Source organism: Gopherus flavomarginatus, chromosome 1 (genome assembly GCF_025201925.1).
Source record: "Gopherus flavomarginatus isolate rGopFla2 chromosome 1, rGopFla2.mat.asm, whole genome shotgun sequence".
NCBI classification, from domain to species: Eukaryota; Metazoa; Chordata; order Testudines; family Testudinidae; genus Gopherus; species Gopherus flavomarginatus.
The window spans coordinates 128,448,121-128,465,074 of record NC_066617.1 but is presented as its reverse complement, the minus strand read 5'-3'; the positions used below and the strand labels follow the sequence as shown (position 1 = coordinate 128,465,074).

Sequence of the window (16,954 nt, the reverse complement as noted above, 5' to 3'; positions counted from 1 at the left end):
AGGGAGAGAACTGACAAGGTAGCCTGGATGGGGTTTGGGAGGACGATAGGAGGGAAGGAAAAGGCCACTAAAAAAATTTCCTAATAATGAGAGCCTTTTGGTTGGGCTGTCCACTGGGCTGGAGTGGGCAGGTGCACGGAGCCTCCCCCCATGCATTCTTACTCATCTGGTGGGTGAGGAGGCTAAGGAACATGGTGAGGGGGGAGGGTGGTGTCATAAACAGATAGCTAAGGGTTAATATCTCTTTCACCTGTAAAGGGTTAACAAACAGTGACCTGCAACACCTGACCAGAGGACCAATCAGGAGACAAGATACTTTCAAATCTTGGTGGAGGGAAGCCTTTGTGTGTGTTTTTGGGTTTTGCTTTATTCTCTCTGGGCTCTGAAAGGACCACACGTATCTACAGGCTCTCTAATCTTCTATTCCAGTTTTGTAAGGATAAAGGTAGAAAGGCGGTATAGTCCTTTTATTTCTTTTTCTTTATTTGCAATTGTGTAGGTTGCTGGAAGTATTTTAAATTGTATTTGCTGGGGGGAGGCTTCTTTTTAGTTTCTATAAGCTGACAGACCCTGTAATTTTTTACCATCTAAATTGCAGAGATAAACTTTTACCTTTTTTCTTTCTTTTTATTAAAAGTTTTGCTTTTAAGACCTGTCTGATTTTTCCCTCTTGTTGAGGCTCAAGGGAATTGAGTCTGTACTTAACAGGGAGGGAGGGGAGAAGGGGGAATCCCTGCGTTTTAAATTCACGGAGCTTGAATCTGTTTTGCCTCTGGGTGAGGGAGAAAGGGAAGAGGAGGGGGGAAGGTATCATTCCTCTCTGTGTGGTGATTCAAGGAGTTGAATCACGGTGATCTCCTAGTGTTCCCAGGGCGGGAAAGAGCTGGGAGGAAGAAAGGATGGGGAAGGGAAATGGTTTATTCCCCTTTGTTGTGAAACTCAAGGAATTTGGGTCTTGGGGTCCCCAGGGAAGGTTTTGGGGGAGACCAGAGTCTATCAGGCACTCTACTCTAAGTCCTGATTGGTGGCAGCACTACAGGATCTAAGCTGGTAATTAAGCTTAGGGGAATTCATGTTAGTACCCATATTTTGGACGCTAAGGTTCAGATTTGGGAATTATACTATGACAGGTGGTTATACAGGGGCTGCAGCGGCACTCTAAGATCCTGCTGCCGTTCCTGAAGCTCCACCATATGCTGGAGCATGTCAGTTTGATCACGCAGCAGCCCTAGCATTGCATCCCGCCACCGCTGATCTTCCTGCTGCCACCTCTCATCTCGAGCGTCCCTCCTGTCCTCACGTTAGTCCCTCCTGTCCTCACGGTCACTGGCATCTTTCTTGTACTTTGATACCACGTCCTTCCACTTATTCAGATAAGCTCTTTCATTGCGGGTCACTTCCATGATTTCCGAGAACATTTCGTCTCACGTCTTTTTTTCTGCCGCCTTATCTGAGATAGCATTCGGGACGGAGTAGGAAGGCTTGAAAAATTTGCAGCTGCATGAGGGAGGGAAAAAAGGGAGAGAAGTATTTAAAAAGATACATTTTACAGAACAATGCTTATACTCTTTCACGGTGAACAACACTATTCACCTTACATAGCACATGTGATTTCACTACAAGGTCACATTTTGCATCTTAATATTGAGTGCTTGCAGCTCTGGTGTTAGAGATCTCACAGATGCAGGTCCGGGCAGCAGAATTCAGCTTGCATGTGGCCATGGTAAGCCATTGTCTTTCGTCTTCTGCAGCCTTCATATATCCAGCGCTCTCCTTTCCCAAATAGCAAGCAAAGCCAGTTGAGTGCTGCTTCTTTCCTGTTAACATGTAGCAGCAGAAACCCCCCCCCCATCCAATTCTCTGGGATGATCGCTTTACCCCTCCCCCCACTGCACGGCTGGTATCATGGAAGATCACTGCTAGCCAAACGCGAAAAAACTCAGCGCCAATCACCCTCCCACCCTTTTCCCCCTGCTTGGCTACCTGCAGGGAAGGATTTCTTTTAAGCCACAGGCAAACAGCCCAGTAGGAATGGCCATCTCTGTCCTCTTAATTAAATTCCTGAATTTCAACCAGGTTACCATGAACGGTATCACTCTCCTGAGGATAACACAGCGAGATAAAGAATGGATGTTGCTTGAATGCCAGTAAGCACCGGGACCATACGCAGCTAGGCTTTGTCATGCAATGATGCCAGATTACTTGCTACATGCATGGCATGGTCAAGTGTCCTACCATGGAGGATGGAATAAGGCTGCCCTGCCCAGAAACCTTCTGCAAAGGCTTTTGGAGTACCTCCAGGAGAGCTTCATGGAGATGTCCCTGGAGGATTTCTGCTCCATCCCCAGACATGTTAACAGACTTTTCCAGTACCTGTACTGGCCGCAAATGCATCCCAAGTCCTCAGAGCAAATTAATAATTAAAAAATGCTTGCTTTTAAACCATGTTTTATATTTACAAAGGTACACTCACCAGAGGTCCCTTCCATAGCTTCATTGTGTGGGATAGCGGCTTGGGAGGGTAATTCCGTCAGGGTAAGAAAAAGTTCCTGGCTGTTGGGGAGAACGGAGTGCTGTGTGCTCTCTGCAAGCTCATCCTCCTCTTCCACCTCCTCATCTTCCCCGTCCGCAGAATCCTCAGTCATGGCTGAGATTACAACCCCCACCTCGGAATCCACGGACAAGGGTGACGTAGTGGTGGCAGACCCCCCTGGAATTGCATGCAGCTCAGCATAGAAGCAGCATGTTTTTGGCCCTGCCCTGGATCTTCCGTTTGCTTCTTTGGTTTTCTGGTAGGCTTGTCTGAGCTCCTTAACTTTCACACGGCACTGTACTGAGTCCCTGGTGTGGCCTCTCTGCATCATGGCCTTGGAAATTTTTTCAAATGTTTTTTTCATTTTGTCTTTTGGAACGGAGTTCTGTTAGCACTGAATCCTCTCCCCATACAGCGATCAGATCCAGTACCTCCTGTGCGGTCCATGCTGGAGCTCTTTTTCGATTCTCAGGAGACTGCATTGTTACCTGTGCTGATGAGCTCTGCGTGGTCACCTGTGCTGGTGAGCTCTCCACGCTGGTCAAACAGGACATGAAATTCAAAAGTTTGCGGGGCTTTTCCTGTCTACTTGGCCAGTGCATCCGAGTTCAGATGGCTTTCCAGAGCAGTCACAACGGTGCACTGTGGGATAGCTCCCGGAGGCCAGTACCATCGAATTGCGGCCACACTAACCCTGATCCGACATGGCAATACCGATTTCAGCGCTACTCCCCTTGTCGGGGAGGAGTACAGAAATCGGTTTTAAGAGCCCTTTATATCGATATAAAGGGCTTCGTTGTGTGGACGGGTGCAGGGTTAAATCGGTTTAACGCTGCTAAATTCGGTATAAATGCATAGTGTAGACCAGGCCTTAGAGTGGTAGCCTTTCTATATACAGTGTGGTACAACTCCTTAAAGAATGGAAAGGAACAAAAAAGCAACTCTTTTCTGCCTAGCTGGCTGGTTTCCAGAGGAGGCCTTGGCACCTGCTGCAGGTTGACAGTTTTGGCCAGTTTGCAGTTGTCTTTCAAACCATGTGTTTTTGGATTTGCTTATTTTCTCTGCCTTCTGATTAGTTAGTTTTCTTGGCTGTTCCAATAAACATTTCCTTCCCTAGTTCCCATGCCTTTGCTGTTTCCCCTGGTGAGTTGATGCTGTGACTACTGAATGATGATTTTTCTTTTCTTTTCATTTGCAAGCATGCAACAAGGTGAATTAACATGTAGGGGGAAGGATCGGGTGGGGAAGAAACTTAAGAAAGTAAGAACATTGGTTCAGGATTTAAAAGGAAAATCTTTGTTGATTTTGCTAAACTTCTCTGAGTCTGATTATTTCTGGATGAATAAGAAATGGCCCTGAACCAAAACTCTGAATCCAAACACCCCATACTGAATGCATACGTGTATGTGTGAGAGGGGGATGATAGGAGTCAGATCTGAATCCAAAGTTCCTAGCTAGACTCTATCTTTATAATGGGACAGCCCAAAAGCTTACATCTGAACTTTGGGGGAAGTTTTTGGTTGCAGATTCAAATGTCACAGTTCAGGTCCATCTGAAGTATTAGCTGAGGTCACTTCTAGATTTGCTTGTTTGTCCTCCCATTCCTTGCTCCTGCTTTTTTCTCGTAAAGCAACTCTTGATGAGATGAACACATTGTCGAAAACAGAAGTGTTTGATCTAACCATCCAGCAACACACGTGCACTGCAAGAACTTTGTGAATCTCATCGGTCATGGAGTTAGAACCAATATTTGCCCTCCTTTTCACGCTGGCCTCCAACCTACCCTTTTCCATGCAACTGGGATTAGCCGTTGACACTGTGCATGCAGAGTACTTAAACTCTTCGAGACTCTGCTAGTTCTTATCATTGCTCTGGAGTGTGATTCCATTTGAAGCATAAGTTATTACCTACAATTCAGTGTAATCTCTTTGAGGATGATAGAGCAATAATTCCTTCAACCCAACCATACTGTATGTAATATTCATGTCAGATGTGTCTGATATGTACAATAATAAAGGATAAAACCTTTTTTTAGTGGAATAGAATCTGAACGCTGCTGCATCTTGGGCTAATAAGTGTTGCGTAGGGTGTGTTTTCAAATAAAGCAGTAACAGCAGAAGCTTGATATTAAAGGGTATTAATTCTTAGAGTATTACCACTTTGTCATTGCACAAACAAAAATGATATTGTAAAAAATGACATCCACAAGTTATTTCAGAACCCCTGACCTAGTCTATTTTTATTTTTGGGGGTAGCTCAGACCCCAGACTTCCTCTCTGGTGTTGCTGCCTTTTTTTTTCTCATTTATTAACAAAATGGACTGTGGAAATGAGACTGTGAGCTGTGCTATAATTTGCAGCACTATGAACAGTGCAGATTAAGCTGATGGTGTGATATGTGATATCATCCCTCCATTATTTTCCCAAAGCATCAAGTTTAATAAGACTAATGCAGACTGGCATGTGTGTTGTGGCAGCCATCACTGCTTCTGAAAAGAGATTCAATATAATGACTCTAGGACAGGAAGTGGAAGATGTGGATATAAGAAGAAATAAGCATTTTAATTAGATGTTCGTGATTGTGCTTTACATTAGTGCTGGTAAAAGAGTAGCATTGACTTTTACAGCTACTTACCCAAAAGGTAAGATATATCTGTATAAAAAAAAATAAAGTGACTTATATGTATGTATTTCCTCCTTGGGAACTGTAAAATTGGTTGTGGTTGAAAAGTTTACGTTTTTTTCTGTTCTCTGAAATTGGCACAAGTGAAACAGAGAAGTCCAAGGAAACATGCGTTTTTCTGCTCTGGCTTTTTTAACAATTCGTCATGGAATCTAACAGGGGAAAGAAGTTTGTTATAAGTTACTCCCTTAAAAGTACTTGGCAATTAACTAGCAGTATTATCAAAATTCGTTTACTGGCTTGTTTTCAATACCTTGTATGTTTTAAGGACACAAATGATTTCTTTTTCACTGTAAAGAAATGCTCTTATGGTTTTTTAAGTCTAATTTTTGTGATCTGTCCCCTGAGAGAATCTAATTCATTCTTCTTCTAAAACAACTATAGGGATCCAAAGAGATGAGACAGAGGCTTGCATGGTCAGAAGTTCTCATACTCCAACTAGAAGGAAAACTCCAGGAATTGAGCAATGGGGACTCAGATTCAATGGCAAAAGTTCAGAAGATTCGAGAAACCAGTGAAGTGGAGGTAAAACAAATCCAAGAGGAAACTGCAACAGCCTACCATCAAAATGTAAGCCTATAATATAGAACATGTGTTCCCTCTGCCATTTGTCTACTTTACAAGAATTAATATACAGTATTCGCAAGGTTCAGAAGGGAGCTTTTCTCCCTGCAGGTTACTAGCTACAGTTACAGCTTATTCAAAAAGTTAGACTTTTCCCCTATCTGAAAAGAGTTTAATAACATAGCCTTAAAAAAGAGAACGGACAAAACTAATGAGCATTCTGCTTAAACAAACATAACAATACAGTGCTAGAGGAAATGAATTGGGCCATGGTGAATTATTTTTACTTGTGAAGAAAATGTAAAGGGTGAAATCCTGGCCCCATTGAAACCAATAGCAAAACTCCCTTCAACTTCAGTGAGGCCAGGAGGATTTCCCCTTACAGTATGCATAATGGAATTGTGGTAATGACTCCTTAGCTAAAGACAAAAGGCAGTTAGGTGTCTGACTGGGTGCCTAGCTCCTATTTGAGCTTTTGAATATCTCCTCCAAAGTTTCTAAGCTGTTTTCCAAAGTCTACTTTGGAAAAACACTCATTTTGACTTTTCTTTGACAAAAGAAAATGACCTTTGCACCTCAAATTGTATATTTGAGGCCAGATCCTCAAGACCAGCCATTTGGCACATGGCATCACTCCCTGATAGCTGACACTTTATTTAAGTACACTATTGAGACGCCTGAAGGCTGCTCTAAATTGCACCAGCAACAAAAAGCACCAACAGGCCATTTTGGTAGCCAGGGATTGCTAAAGTATAAGAAAATTCCAGCCACGCTCCCTTTTTTCTTTGCCTTTGCCACCCACGCTCACAGCCCTTGTCACAGTGGATGAGAGCCAAGGTGTGAGTGTACCATGGGTTTATAGTGGCATTATGATATTTTCCATTTTATTATCTATCCCTTTCCTAATGGTTTCTAACACCGTTAGCTTTTTTGGCTGCCGCTGCACACTGAGCAGGTGTTTTCAAAAAATTAATCATGAAGCTAAGATCTTTTTTGAGTTGTAACAGCTAATTTAGACCTCATCATTTTGTATGTATAGTTGGAATTATGTTTTCCATTTTGCATTACTCTGTAATTATTAACACTGAATTTAATCTGCCAGTTTGTTGCCCAGTCACCCAGTTTAGTGAGATCCCTTTGTAACTCTTTGCAGTCAGCTTTGAATGTAACTATCTTGAGAAATTTTGTATAATCTGCAAACTTTGCCTCCTTGCTGTTTACCCCTCTTTCCAGATTGTTTATGAATATGTTGAACAGCACTGGTTCCAGCAGTGATCCTTGGAGGACCCTGCTATTTACCTCTTTCCCCTGTGAAAACTGACTCTTTATTTCTACCCTTTGAACCAGTTACTGATCCACGAGAGGACTTTTCTCTCTTATCCCATGACTTTGTTTAAGAGCCTTTGGTGTGGGATCTTATTAAAGGCTTTCTGAAAATCCAAGTACACTATATCTACTAGATCACCCTAGTCCAGTGGCTCTCAACCTTTCCAGATTCCTGTACCCCTTTCAGGAGTTGGATTTGTCTTGAGTACCTCAGGTTTCACCTCACTTAAAACCACTTTGCTTGCAAAATTAGACATAAAAATACAAAAGAGTCACAGCACATTGGAACTGAAAAATTGCTTGCTTTCTCATTTTTACCATATAATTATAAAATAAATCAATTATAATATAAATATTGTACTTGCATTTCAGTCGTATGAAATTTTAGTTTGTACTGACTTCGCTAGTGTTTTTTAAGGAGCCTGTGGTAAAAATAGGCAAATATCTAGATGAGTTGATACCTCCTGGAAGACCTCTGCATACCCCCAGGGGTATGCGTACCCCTGGTTGAGAACCACTACCCTAATCCACATGCTTGTTGACACCCTCAAAGAATTCTAATAGATTGGTGAGGCATGATTTCCCTTTACAAAAGCCATGTTGACTTCCCCAACACATCATGTTCATCTATGTGCCTGATAATTCTGTTCTTTAGTACCAGGCAAACTGATTGAAACTATACTAAAGTTAGGTTTACAGGCCTGCAATTGCCAGGACTGCCTCTGGAGCCATTTTTAAAAAGAGGCATTACATTAGTTACCCTCCAGTCAGTTGGTACAAAGGCTGATTTAAATGTAACTTTAGTGCCCTTGTAGCCAAGATGGAGTCTGCTCTACAGGCAGATCTGGCTGAGAGAGAGTGCGCGCAGGAATGCAGCAGGAAAAATCCCTTCCACCCCAGGGGCACCTGTTCCAAACCCCCCAGAGTGAACATCCACGGGAAAAGTACAATGGATATAAGAAAGGGAAATATTTATTTACAGAGGGATGAGAGGAGTAAAACAACAAGGGGAAATATATGGGAAGCAGTAAAACAGAGTCGCATCCAAACCAAGGCCCCACAGGCCCAGTGGTAGCACAGTCTGGAAAGGCAGTGTCATAAACAGATGGTTAAGGGTTAATGTCTCTTTTACCTGTAAAGGGTTAAGAAGCTCAGTAAACCTGGTTGACACCTGACCAGAGAACCAATAGGAGGACAAGATACTTGCAAATCTTGGTGGAGGGAAGTCTTTGTTTGTGCTATTTTTTTTTTTTTGTTCATTGTTCGCTCTCGGGACTGAGAGGGACAGGACATCATTCCAGGCTCTCCAAATCTTTCTGAACCAGTCTTTCATGTTTCAAAATTGTAAGTAATAGGCAAGGCGGATTAGTCTTATGTTTGTTTTCTCAACTTGTAAAGGTTTCTTTTGCTGGAAGGATTTTTACCTCTGTTTGCTGTAACTTTGAATCTAAGGCTGGGGGGGCGGTCCCCTCTGTTCTATATGAATCTGAGTACCCTGTAAAGCATTTTCCATCCTGATTTTACAGAGATAATTTTTACCTTTTCTTTCTTTAATTAAAAGCTTTCTTTTTAAGAACCTGATTGATTTTTCCCTGTTTTAAGATCCAAGGGATTGGGTCTGAACTCACCAGGGATTGGTGGGGAGGGAAAAGAGGGGGGATGGTTAATTCCTCTTTGTTTTAAGATCCAAGGAGTTTGGATCTGTGTGAAGCCTCTCAAGGCAACCCAGGGAGGGGAAAGTCTGGGGGGAAAAGGAGGGGGATGGTTAATTTATCCTTGTTTTAAGACCTAAGGGGTTTGGGTGTGGGTTCCCCAGGGAAGGTTTTGAGGGAACAGAAAGTGTGCCAGACACTAAATTCTGGCTGGTGGCAGCGTACCAGACCTAAGCTAGTAATTAAGCTTAGAACTGCTCATGCAGGTCCCCACTTCTTGTACTCTAAAGTTCAAAGTGGGGAAAAAACCTTGACAGGCAGACACCGAGCAATGTGTCTGCACACAGAGTTCAGGAGTCCTGGGCAAAGTTCCAGTCCAGTGGTGAGTCTTGGGTGCTCCTGGTCGTCTTTGGCACCAGTGAACTTTCCCCCAACAAACTCCTCTGGTGCCCTCTTCTGCCGCTCTCTGCAAAGCCACATAGAGTGACCTCCTCCCCACTTAACTAGCCAGCAACCTCCCTCCTTGTTCCCAATGCAGAGTCACAGGCCCCAGTACTCACAGCCCCATGCAGCTCTGGGCAGCCGTGATACCGGGTCCAGCTCCGGCCTGTCCTTGGGCAATTCCTCCCTGGCACAGTGCTCCTCCTGGCTCCTGTCCTGGGGTGTCTCTGATCAGCCGCCCTGGCCTTCCCTGGCTTCAGGCAGGTTCTCTGCTGCTTCACATTGTTAGGGCCTGTGGGCTGCTGCCTCTCTCCCACCCCCCAGCTCCAGAGCCACACCCCCGAGTTTCCCTCCTTTTTCTCACTGCTCCCTCCTCCCTAGAAAAAAGATTTAAAGGGGCTATGCTCTCTAAACCCCAAAGGGGTTACATAACCTATCTTTTATGTACCCCAGTAGTTCTGCAATTTCATATTTGAGTTCCTTCAGAACTCTTGGGTGAATACCATCTGGTCCTGGTGACTTATTACTGTTGAATTTATCAATTTGTTCCAAAACCACTGCAGTTGATAACTCAGTCTGGGACAGTTTCTGAGGTTTGTCACCTAAAAAGAATGGCTCAGGTGTGAGAATCTTTCTCACATTCTCTGTAGTGCACACTTTCTCTAATGTTTTTCCAAACTGTTTTAACCTTTGGTAGCATTCCAAAGGGCTCATTTTCTCACACCTTCACATTCCCTATTGTCTATTATGATCTTTCCCATTGCTCACTTTGCATGCAAAATGTTTATTTTGAGTAATGCAATGTTACCACTGACTATGAATTGAAAGGACAGAGCATGCAAGTAGATGAACAGTAAAGATGTTTTCTTCTTTCCTGTATTGTCAGTGTAATCAAATTCATTCTCATCAGAACTGAAATCCTCTTACCTTTGTCTGAGCCCCTGTTGTACGGTGGATTCTGGGGGGGGAAATCTGGACAATGCACTGACGCTAAAGTAAAGCTCATTATTTGTGCTTTTTTCCCCAAGGCTAACTTTGTTTTGAGAACAGCAAATTGTAAATTATCCTTGCTGAATAGCCTATTTACTAAAATCTGAAACAAAAATACATTCATCTAAAGCTAGCAAAACATGGCATGATCAGGATAGGGTCAAAGTTGTAATCAGAATAAGGTATCCAGTTGGCTAGGCCACCTATCTGATGGACCAGGAATATGCCCTGTCAGAAGAGGGATGCTTCTCAGAAATCCACAAATTCTTCTAGAAATTAATGAGTGATATGCAGCTTATTTTGTTAATAGAAACACAAAATGGGTCTTGCTTTTCCAAAATATGGAATTTCTAAGAACCATGGTATGCTATTATTCTTATTCATTCTTTCATTTCATTATCGGCTTCCTTATTCCTTGCCATTAACAGCAGATTAGCAGAGCAGCAATTGTGTTAACAAACAAGCAATTCCTTTTAAAGCTAACAGTCTCCATTTTGTTTCAAATTCCATTGATTAGAATAAGAAAATCCTGAATCAGAATATCAGATAACCAGGTTATAATAGTAGGTGCATGTAAAATAGTGCCTGAACTCCTGAATACTTTTCTATTATAGCACAAACAAAAGTATCACGTCTTTCAATGTGAATATCAGACTAGGCTCCTGATCCTGCACAGGAAAACCCCTGTGTACACATGGTACCCCACTGAAGTCACTGGGGCTCCATGCTGCTGAAGTGGTCTGCTCATTGCAGGATCAAAGCTTAGAAACTGAGTCTAAGATGTAAAATTCAGATCCAAACTTCCCGATTTTTGAGGTGCTGAGGCTTGGATTTTAAGTCTGGCCGTTAGCACTAGAGATTTATGGATAAGAAATAGGCAAGAGCTTTCAGTATAAAAAAATGCAATAAATTGTCACAAACCTTCTCTCAAAACTCATACGGGATCTGAAACAAACTATTAAGGTCCTAGAGTCAGAAATATTTTCCCTTTCTTTTTTGTGGACGTCTTTACTTTGTAATTCCAGCCAGGATCAAAAATGAACGTGCTGAAATACTATCTAGAGAGGTTGTTGGACAATATTTCTAGCCCAGTCAGAAGCAGTAAGTACTGGAAATCTCCCTGGATGCTCCTAAGATTTTATCTCTAAACTGTGGCCACAGGAGGTTCAGTTACTTTAAATGATTGTGGATGTTTTGTGGTGGTTGTCCATATGGAACTTTTAACTTTTAGAGTTTGGCCCATGTCTAGTGTAGTGGGAGTGAGGGGTCAGGGAGACTCTAGAACCCACAAGAAAATCCCCCCCCTCCCCACACACACTTATTTTGCAGAGTAGTTGTAGAAGCAGATAGTGAATGTTAAATTAAGCAGAGTATAATGCTCTTCTGTAATTGCATATATGTTAGCCAATAACATGCTTCAAATGTGTGATGCAGTAGAATTTTTTCACAGCTGAATTCCTTTGATTTGAACTATGGTCTAATAGAGTATGAGTGTGAGGGAATAGATCAGAATCTTCCTTTGCTACATGTCACCAAATAATAGTTTCAGTGCTATCAGTTCTTGATTTGTGGGCCTGATCAGAGCTTTCACTGAGTTGGCTCTTTTCACTGGCTATGATCATAACCCTTTTGATTCAATCAGTTTCAGCCTGAGTACTGCAGTGACCTTAATTACTAGATCTGGTTACATGGTCTGATTTAATGTTCAGATCTGGCAGGGTACAGAGTAACACTGTTTGGAATGAGAGGCTCTTGAAAGGTGTATACTGTGCTAACAAATCTTTAGAATCCCTATAATGTGAATATCAGCAATTTTTGTTGCGATGTTTTAGTTTGCGGGCTTGGTAAATTTAAAAATAAACTTGGTCACACTTTATATTAAGTATTCATTTATAAATAGTGTATAAAGAATTAATACATCATGTTTTAATAAATGGTTAATCAATTGTTATATGTGGTTATAAAGTCCAACAGGTCAGTAAGTTGCTTATAACCACCTATAACACCTGCTTGTGTATGCATTATAGATTGTTATAAGCATTACCTGCGCCTGCAACATGCTTCTAATGTCTATTAATTATTTAACCCTTAATAAACTACTAAGAAATGTACCTTTAATGTAAGGTGTGAACCAGAGTTTTATTATACTTTTGGCTTTTTCAGCTATGTAGAATTCTAAGTGGAATATTTAAGACAATTTTTTAACGAAAAAATGAGCCCTGGACTTATTCCTGGTCCCATTGAAATCAAGTGGAATTTTCAATGGGATTTTCTGAAGTTCCTCAGTGACTGATAGTCAATAGGGCTGTGCTCTTAAGTCATTTAGGCCCTGATTTTGAAAGGTATTCAGGCACCTAACTTCCATAGCAATCAATTGGGATTAGGTGCCTAAATACTCTCTCAAAAATCTGGGCCTTGCGCCCTTTTAAAAATTCCACCCTTTATTTACTTTAGTGGGAGTGGGTTTGGGTCTCTGCGGGAACCACGACACATTGCTTCATTTGGGGAAAACCGGAGGAGGCATATGATCACAGTTCATCAAAAGCTCTTCTTTATATAGTGTTTCTGATCAGTGGGTGTCCTCTTCCTGACAAGCTGTAAATGTGTACTTAATATTGTATTATCTATTAACTCCCAAAGTCAATAGATTCCCTGGTAAGATCAGAACACTTCCAACTTAGTCTCTGTAATAAAAATAATATAGGTAATATTTACTCAATGTAACAGAACCCTTACTTAAACATTTATAGAGTTCTTATGATTCTAGGTTGCTTTCCTAAAACATTGATTAACTACAGAGAATACATAGATTTTTTTTAAATACATAATATAAGCTTTGCTTCATTTAAGAAAATAAAATGTTTTGGAACTTTTTTTTCTCATAACTTTTCTGGCATTTTTGTCGGATTTAATGTTACATTATTAGAATTCACCTGAACTCTAAAGTTTAAAAACAAACAAACAAACAAACAAAGCAAGCATGTGATGACACAGGGCATGTCCACCTTCCCTTATGGCTTGAGAGTACTGTCTCTGTAATGATCCCTTGAATTTTGGCCTGTGGAATGGTAGGCCAGGTTTAGGAAAAAACTTCAGGATTCTTTCTTGAATGTATCAGTTTGTGCACTGAATAATACAAAATCCTTCTGTCTCTCAATTTTTCTCTTTAGCCTCACTCCCCCCACCTATGACTTCATCCTGCAAGAGAGCCACAATAGCAACTCTGCAAGGTTTTGACTTCCAGATTTTGCAGTATTTTAGTTCGTTTCTTTAGATTTATACATTTGTGTTTATGAAGATTAAATGTTTGGCAAAGGTAACAATTTAACTCTGGGAAATGATACAGAGTTCAGTGTGGAGGCACCAGTAACACTCCTGTGGAAAACACACAGTCCTTCTGGAGTAATAGATAAGTCCCTGATCCAAAGCCCATTTAAGTCAATGGGAGTCTTTCCATTGACTTCAGTGGATATTGAATCAGTTGCCTAAGTCAACAGTAGCTCTTCTGTAGCGATAGTCTACTGTTTTTAATACTACAGTGGGGTCTCGTGAAAGGCAGAAAGAAATCTGACCCAATATCACCAAAATCCATTCTGACCACAGATTCCTATTGAAATATAGAATGTGTACATATTGAATTGTAAGTCAGTCAAGGGCAGCCAAGAAGAGGGAGGAGTGTCAACTGGATGTTCTCTATGTACATGAGGAAAAATGGTGGGAACATAGCAGTGCTTAAACTGGGTTTAGAGGCAATACACAGAAATCCTATCTTGTTTGAAGATCTAGTGGTGCAGAAATAAACTGGCTGACTTGGTGTTGGTATATCACACAGATACAGATGGCCAAAACCTTTCAAAGAAACAATTAAAACTCTGCCACAAAAGCATGTCAGCCCCACTGACCTCAGATATCCTAATCTGAAAGTAAAGGCGGGTGGCATTGACACTGTTAAAGATCTATGTCATTTGTTAATCTGAACTAGCAGTCAGGAGAACAGTTTCACTTGATGTAGGGACCCAAATGGCTGTGAAGGAAGAAGTTTAAGAAAAGATCAATAAGCTAGTTAGTTAGTTACAAAGGCAAGCAATAAATTCTGTCAAGTAGAGTACAAATGTTTGACAGAGCAGTTAAACATATGAAATTGAAGTAGCAGAATTATAATTTATTGTATGTTCGAAATGTGTCTCTCTCAAGAGAAAAGGCAGGATGTTTCTAAGAACTTGATACCTATGAAGAATGTGGTCACACTTTATATTCAGGTTCATTTATAAAGGATTAATAGATGTTGTTATAAGCATGTTACAGACACGAATAGTATGTGTCATAAACGGTTATATGTAAGCTATTGACCTGTTGGACTCTTAACAGTTCACGATTTAATAACATCTATTCGTCTTTTAATCCCACATTAAAATATTTATAAATGGAGGCTTAATATAGATAGTGCAAGTCCAATAATGCTAGAAGTCAAGGTAAAGAAGAGACCTACTCTGACCCAGCTTTTCACTCCCAAAAATTAATTATTAATTTTGGGTTCTGAAGATTGTAAGGGTACTTTGTGTAGTAAGAGTCTCTTAACTATATACTGCTTCTAGCCCTACTAATTGGACCTATTGAAAGAAAAGGGAATTTATTCTCCTTTTCCTTGCAAGTATTTTACACTGAGGTAACTCAATTGATTTCATTGGAGTTACTTCTGCTTCATGCTAGTTTAAGTGAGAACAGAATCAGGCCAGAGGTTTAGCTTTGTGCCCTTTCTTTTGTCCCAAATCTGGGACATTTTAGTCAGGTTGATAGAATACTGCAAATACTATTAACTTTGGTAAATGTAAAGACTGCAAGACAGTACATGTCAATTTGTAATGGGTCATACAGTATGGGGATGAGCATCCAGTCTTTATGTAACCGAAGTCCCATTGAAATCAGAGAGAGACTTGTCTGAGTATTAGAAGAATATTTGGCATTTCTCTAGTACCTTTCATTCAAGGATTCCCAAACCCTTCACAGACATAAATGTGTTAAGCCTCCCAACATCCCTTGAAGGTAGCTAAGTAGTAATGTGCATATTTTTGTAGATAGGGAAACTGAGATGCAGAGGTTAAATGATTTGTCCAAAGTCAAATGGCAAATATGGCAGAGCCCATATTTAACTGTGAGAACATGCTTCCTCTCTTACACTGAACCAATGACCTTTACAGACAAAACAATCCAGGGGCAAGAGGAGATATTTTAGAGCCTGGAGAACGTGCTCACACTGTGCTCTGACGATCCTCACTAATGTAATGGGGTCATCACAGGCTTGTGTGAATTAGAGCAGCCCTAAGGCTGCTTTAACTTGTGCTAGGGGACAGTTTGGCCCTCAGCCAATCCCAGGGCTGGTGCTGGAAGCAGAAAGGTGGCTTTAGAACCCCCTTTGCCTTCCACCTTCAGCACATCTGAAGATTTAGATTAGTGAAATTAGTGCCGGTTAAAGGTGTAGGATTGACAGAGGTAAATTGTGCGTACAGCACAGGCATGAGTATTGGAAACTTCCCCACCAATATGGCTCAACCCTGACACCCAGAGAGGTAGCTTCTGGAGAAGAGAACATTTCTATCTCATGTATTTAATCTTTAGTTTCTCTGAGGCTACCAACAAAACCACTGATCACTGCCAGTTGCAAAGGTTAATTTTGATAGGGACACCTGTTCACTAGGAACAGGACTGAGACTAATAGCTCATTTCACATAGACTATAGAACAGCTGTTGATGATAGTGATTTTAAGTCACTGTTGAGCTATATTTCTATCTTTAATCTGGAGGTAAAAGGCCCATAATATTAACCCCCTAAACCATCTAGTGTCCCTAGTGCAACTTCTCTTTCACAGGACAAAAAAATCTCCAAAGCAACACAACACTGAATTCCTTGTGACACTTTCACAGAGAGCTGGACAAAGAAGGAGGGAAACAGAGACATCATTTATCTTTGCTCATTTCTTTGTCTTTTTGGTCTGGTGAAGACCATCTCTTAAGTATTACTCCTTGGGCTGAAAAACTCCAACCTGCCATTAGCGATGAGCACACAGAGATTGGAGGAGTTCAGATCCTTGAAACAAAACCCTGCTTCGTAGACTTTAAGACCAGAAGAGACCATCATGATCATCTAGTCCAGGGGTCAGCAACCTATGGCATGCATGCCACCTTTGGCACGCAAGCCGATTTTGCCTGGCACATGGCTGCCAGCCGGGTTCCCAGCCGCTGGCCCCACTCAGCATGTGGCCAGCTGAGTTAACAGAACCCCAGGCCGGCAAAAGCTAAGCGGGTCCGAGAGCTGGGACCCCAGACCGGTGGCAGGTACGCCTCCTGGCTCACCCTCACCGCACTTGGGTTCTGTGGCTCCCGGGAGTGTGAGCCGCCGGGGCACGGGGCCCTGAGCCTGCTGCAGGAGGGACGGCAGCCGCAGCTCACACTCTTGGGAGCTGCAGAGCCCGAGTGTGGCGAGGGGGGAGCCAGGGGACGCACGGGGACAGCAGCCTGCATGCATCCGCTTCAGGACCACCACCCCCGGGGTGGGGCATCGGACCACAGCCCAGAAAGTCATGCTCCCCCGGGTTCTGCGGCTCCCGGAAGTGTGAGCTGCCGCTGCCCCTCCCGCAGCTCCCCCCCTCCTGCTGCCTCAGCACTCCACGTGGAGCTAGTGTCTGACCGGCATGGGCCTGGTAAGTGGAGTCCTGGGGGACAGTCAGGGAGCAGGGGGAGGACTGGATGAGTCGAGAGTTCTGGGGGT

General features: G+C 42.2%; 1 protein-coding gene across 11 annotated transcripts in view; it reads left to right on the top strand.

Moving 5' to 3' along the window:
- The window catches only part of LMNTD1 (lamin tail domain containing 1), a 334,417-nt gene that overhangs the window by 40,821 nt on the left and 276,642 nt on the right, over positions 1–16,954 (top strand). For all 11 annotated transcript variants that reach the window (XM_050968522.1, XM_050968561.1, XM_050968523.1 and 8 more), the window contains one exon: positions 5,600–5,785. In XM_050968522.1, the coding sequence (XP_050824479.1) occupies positions 5,600–5,785 (186 nt within the window). The remainder of the gene's footprint in view (positions 1–5,599; positions 5,786–16,954) is intronic.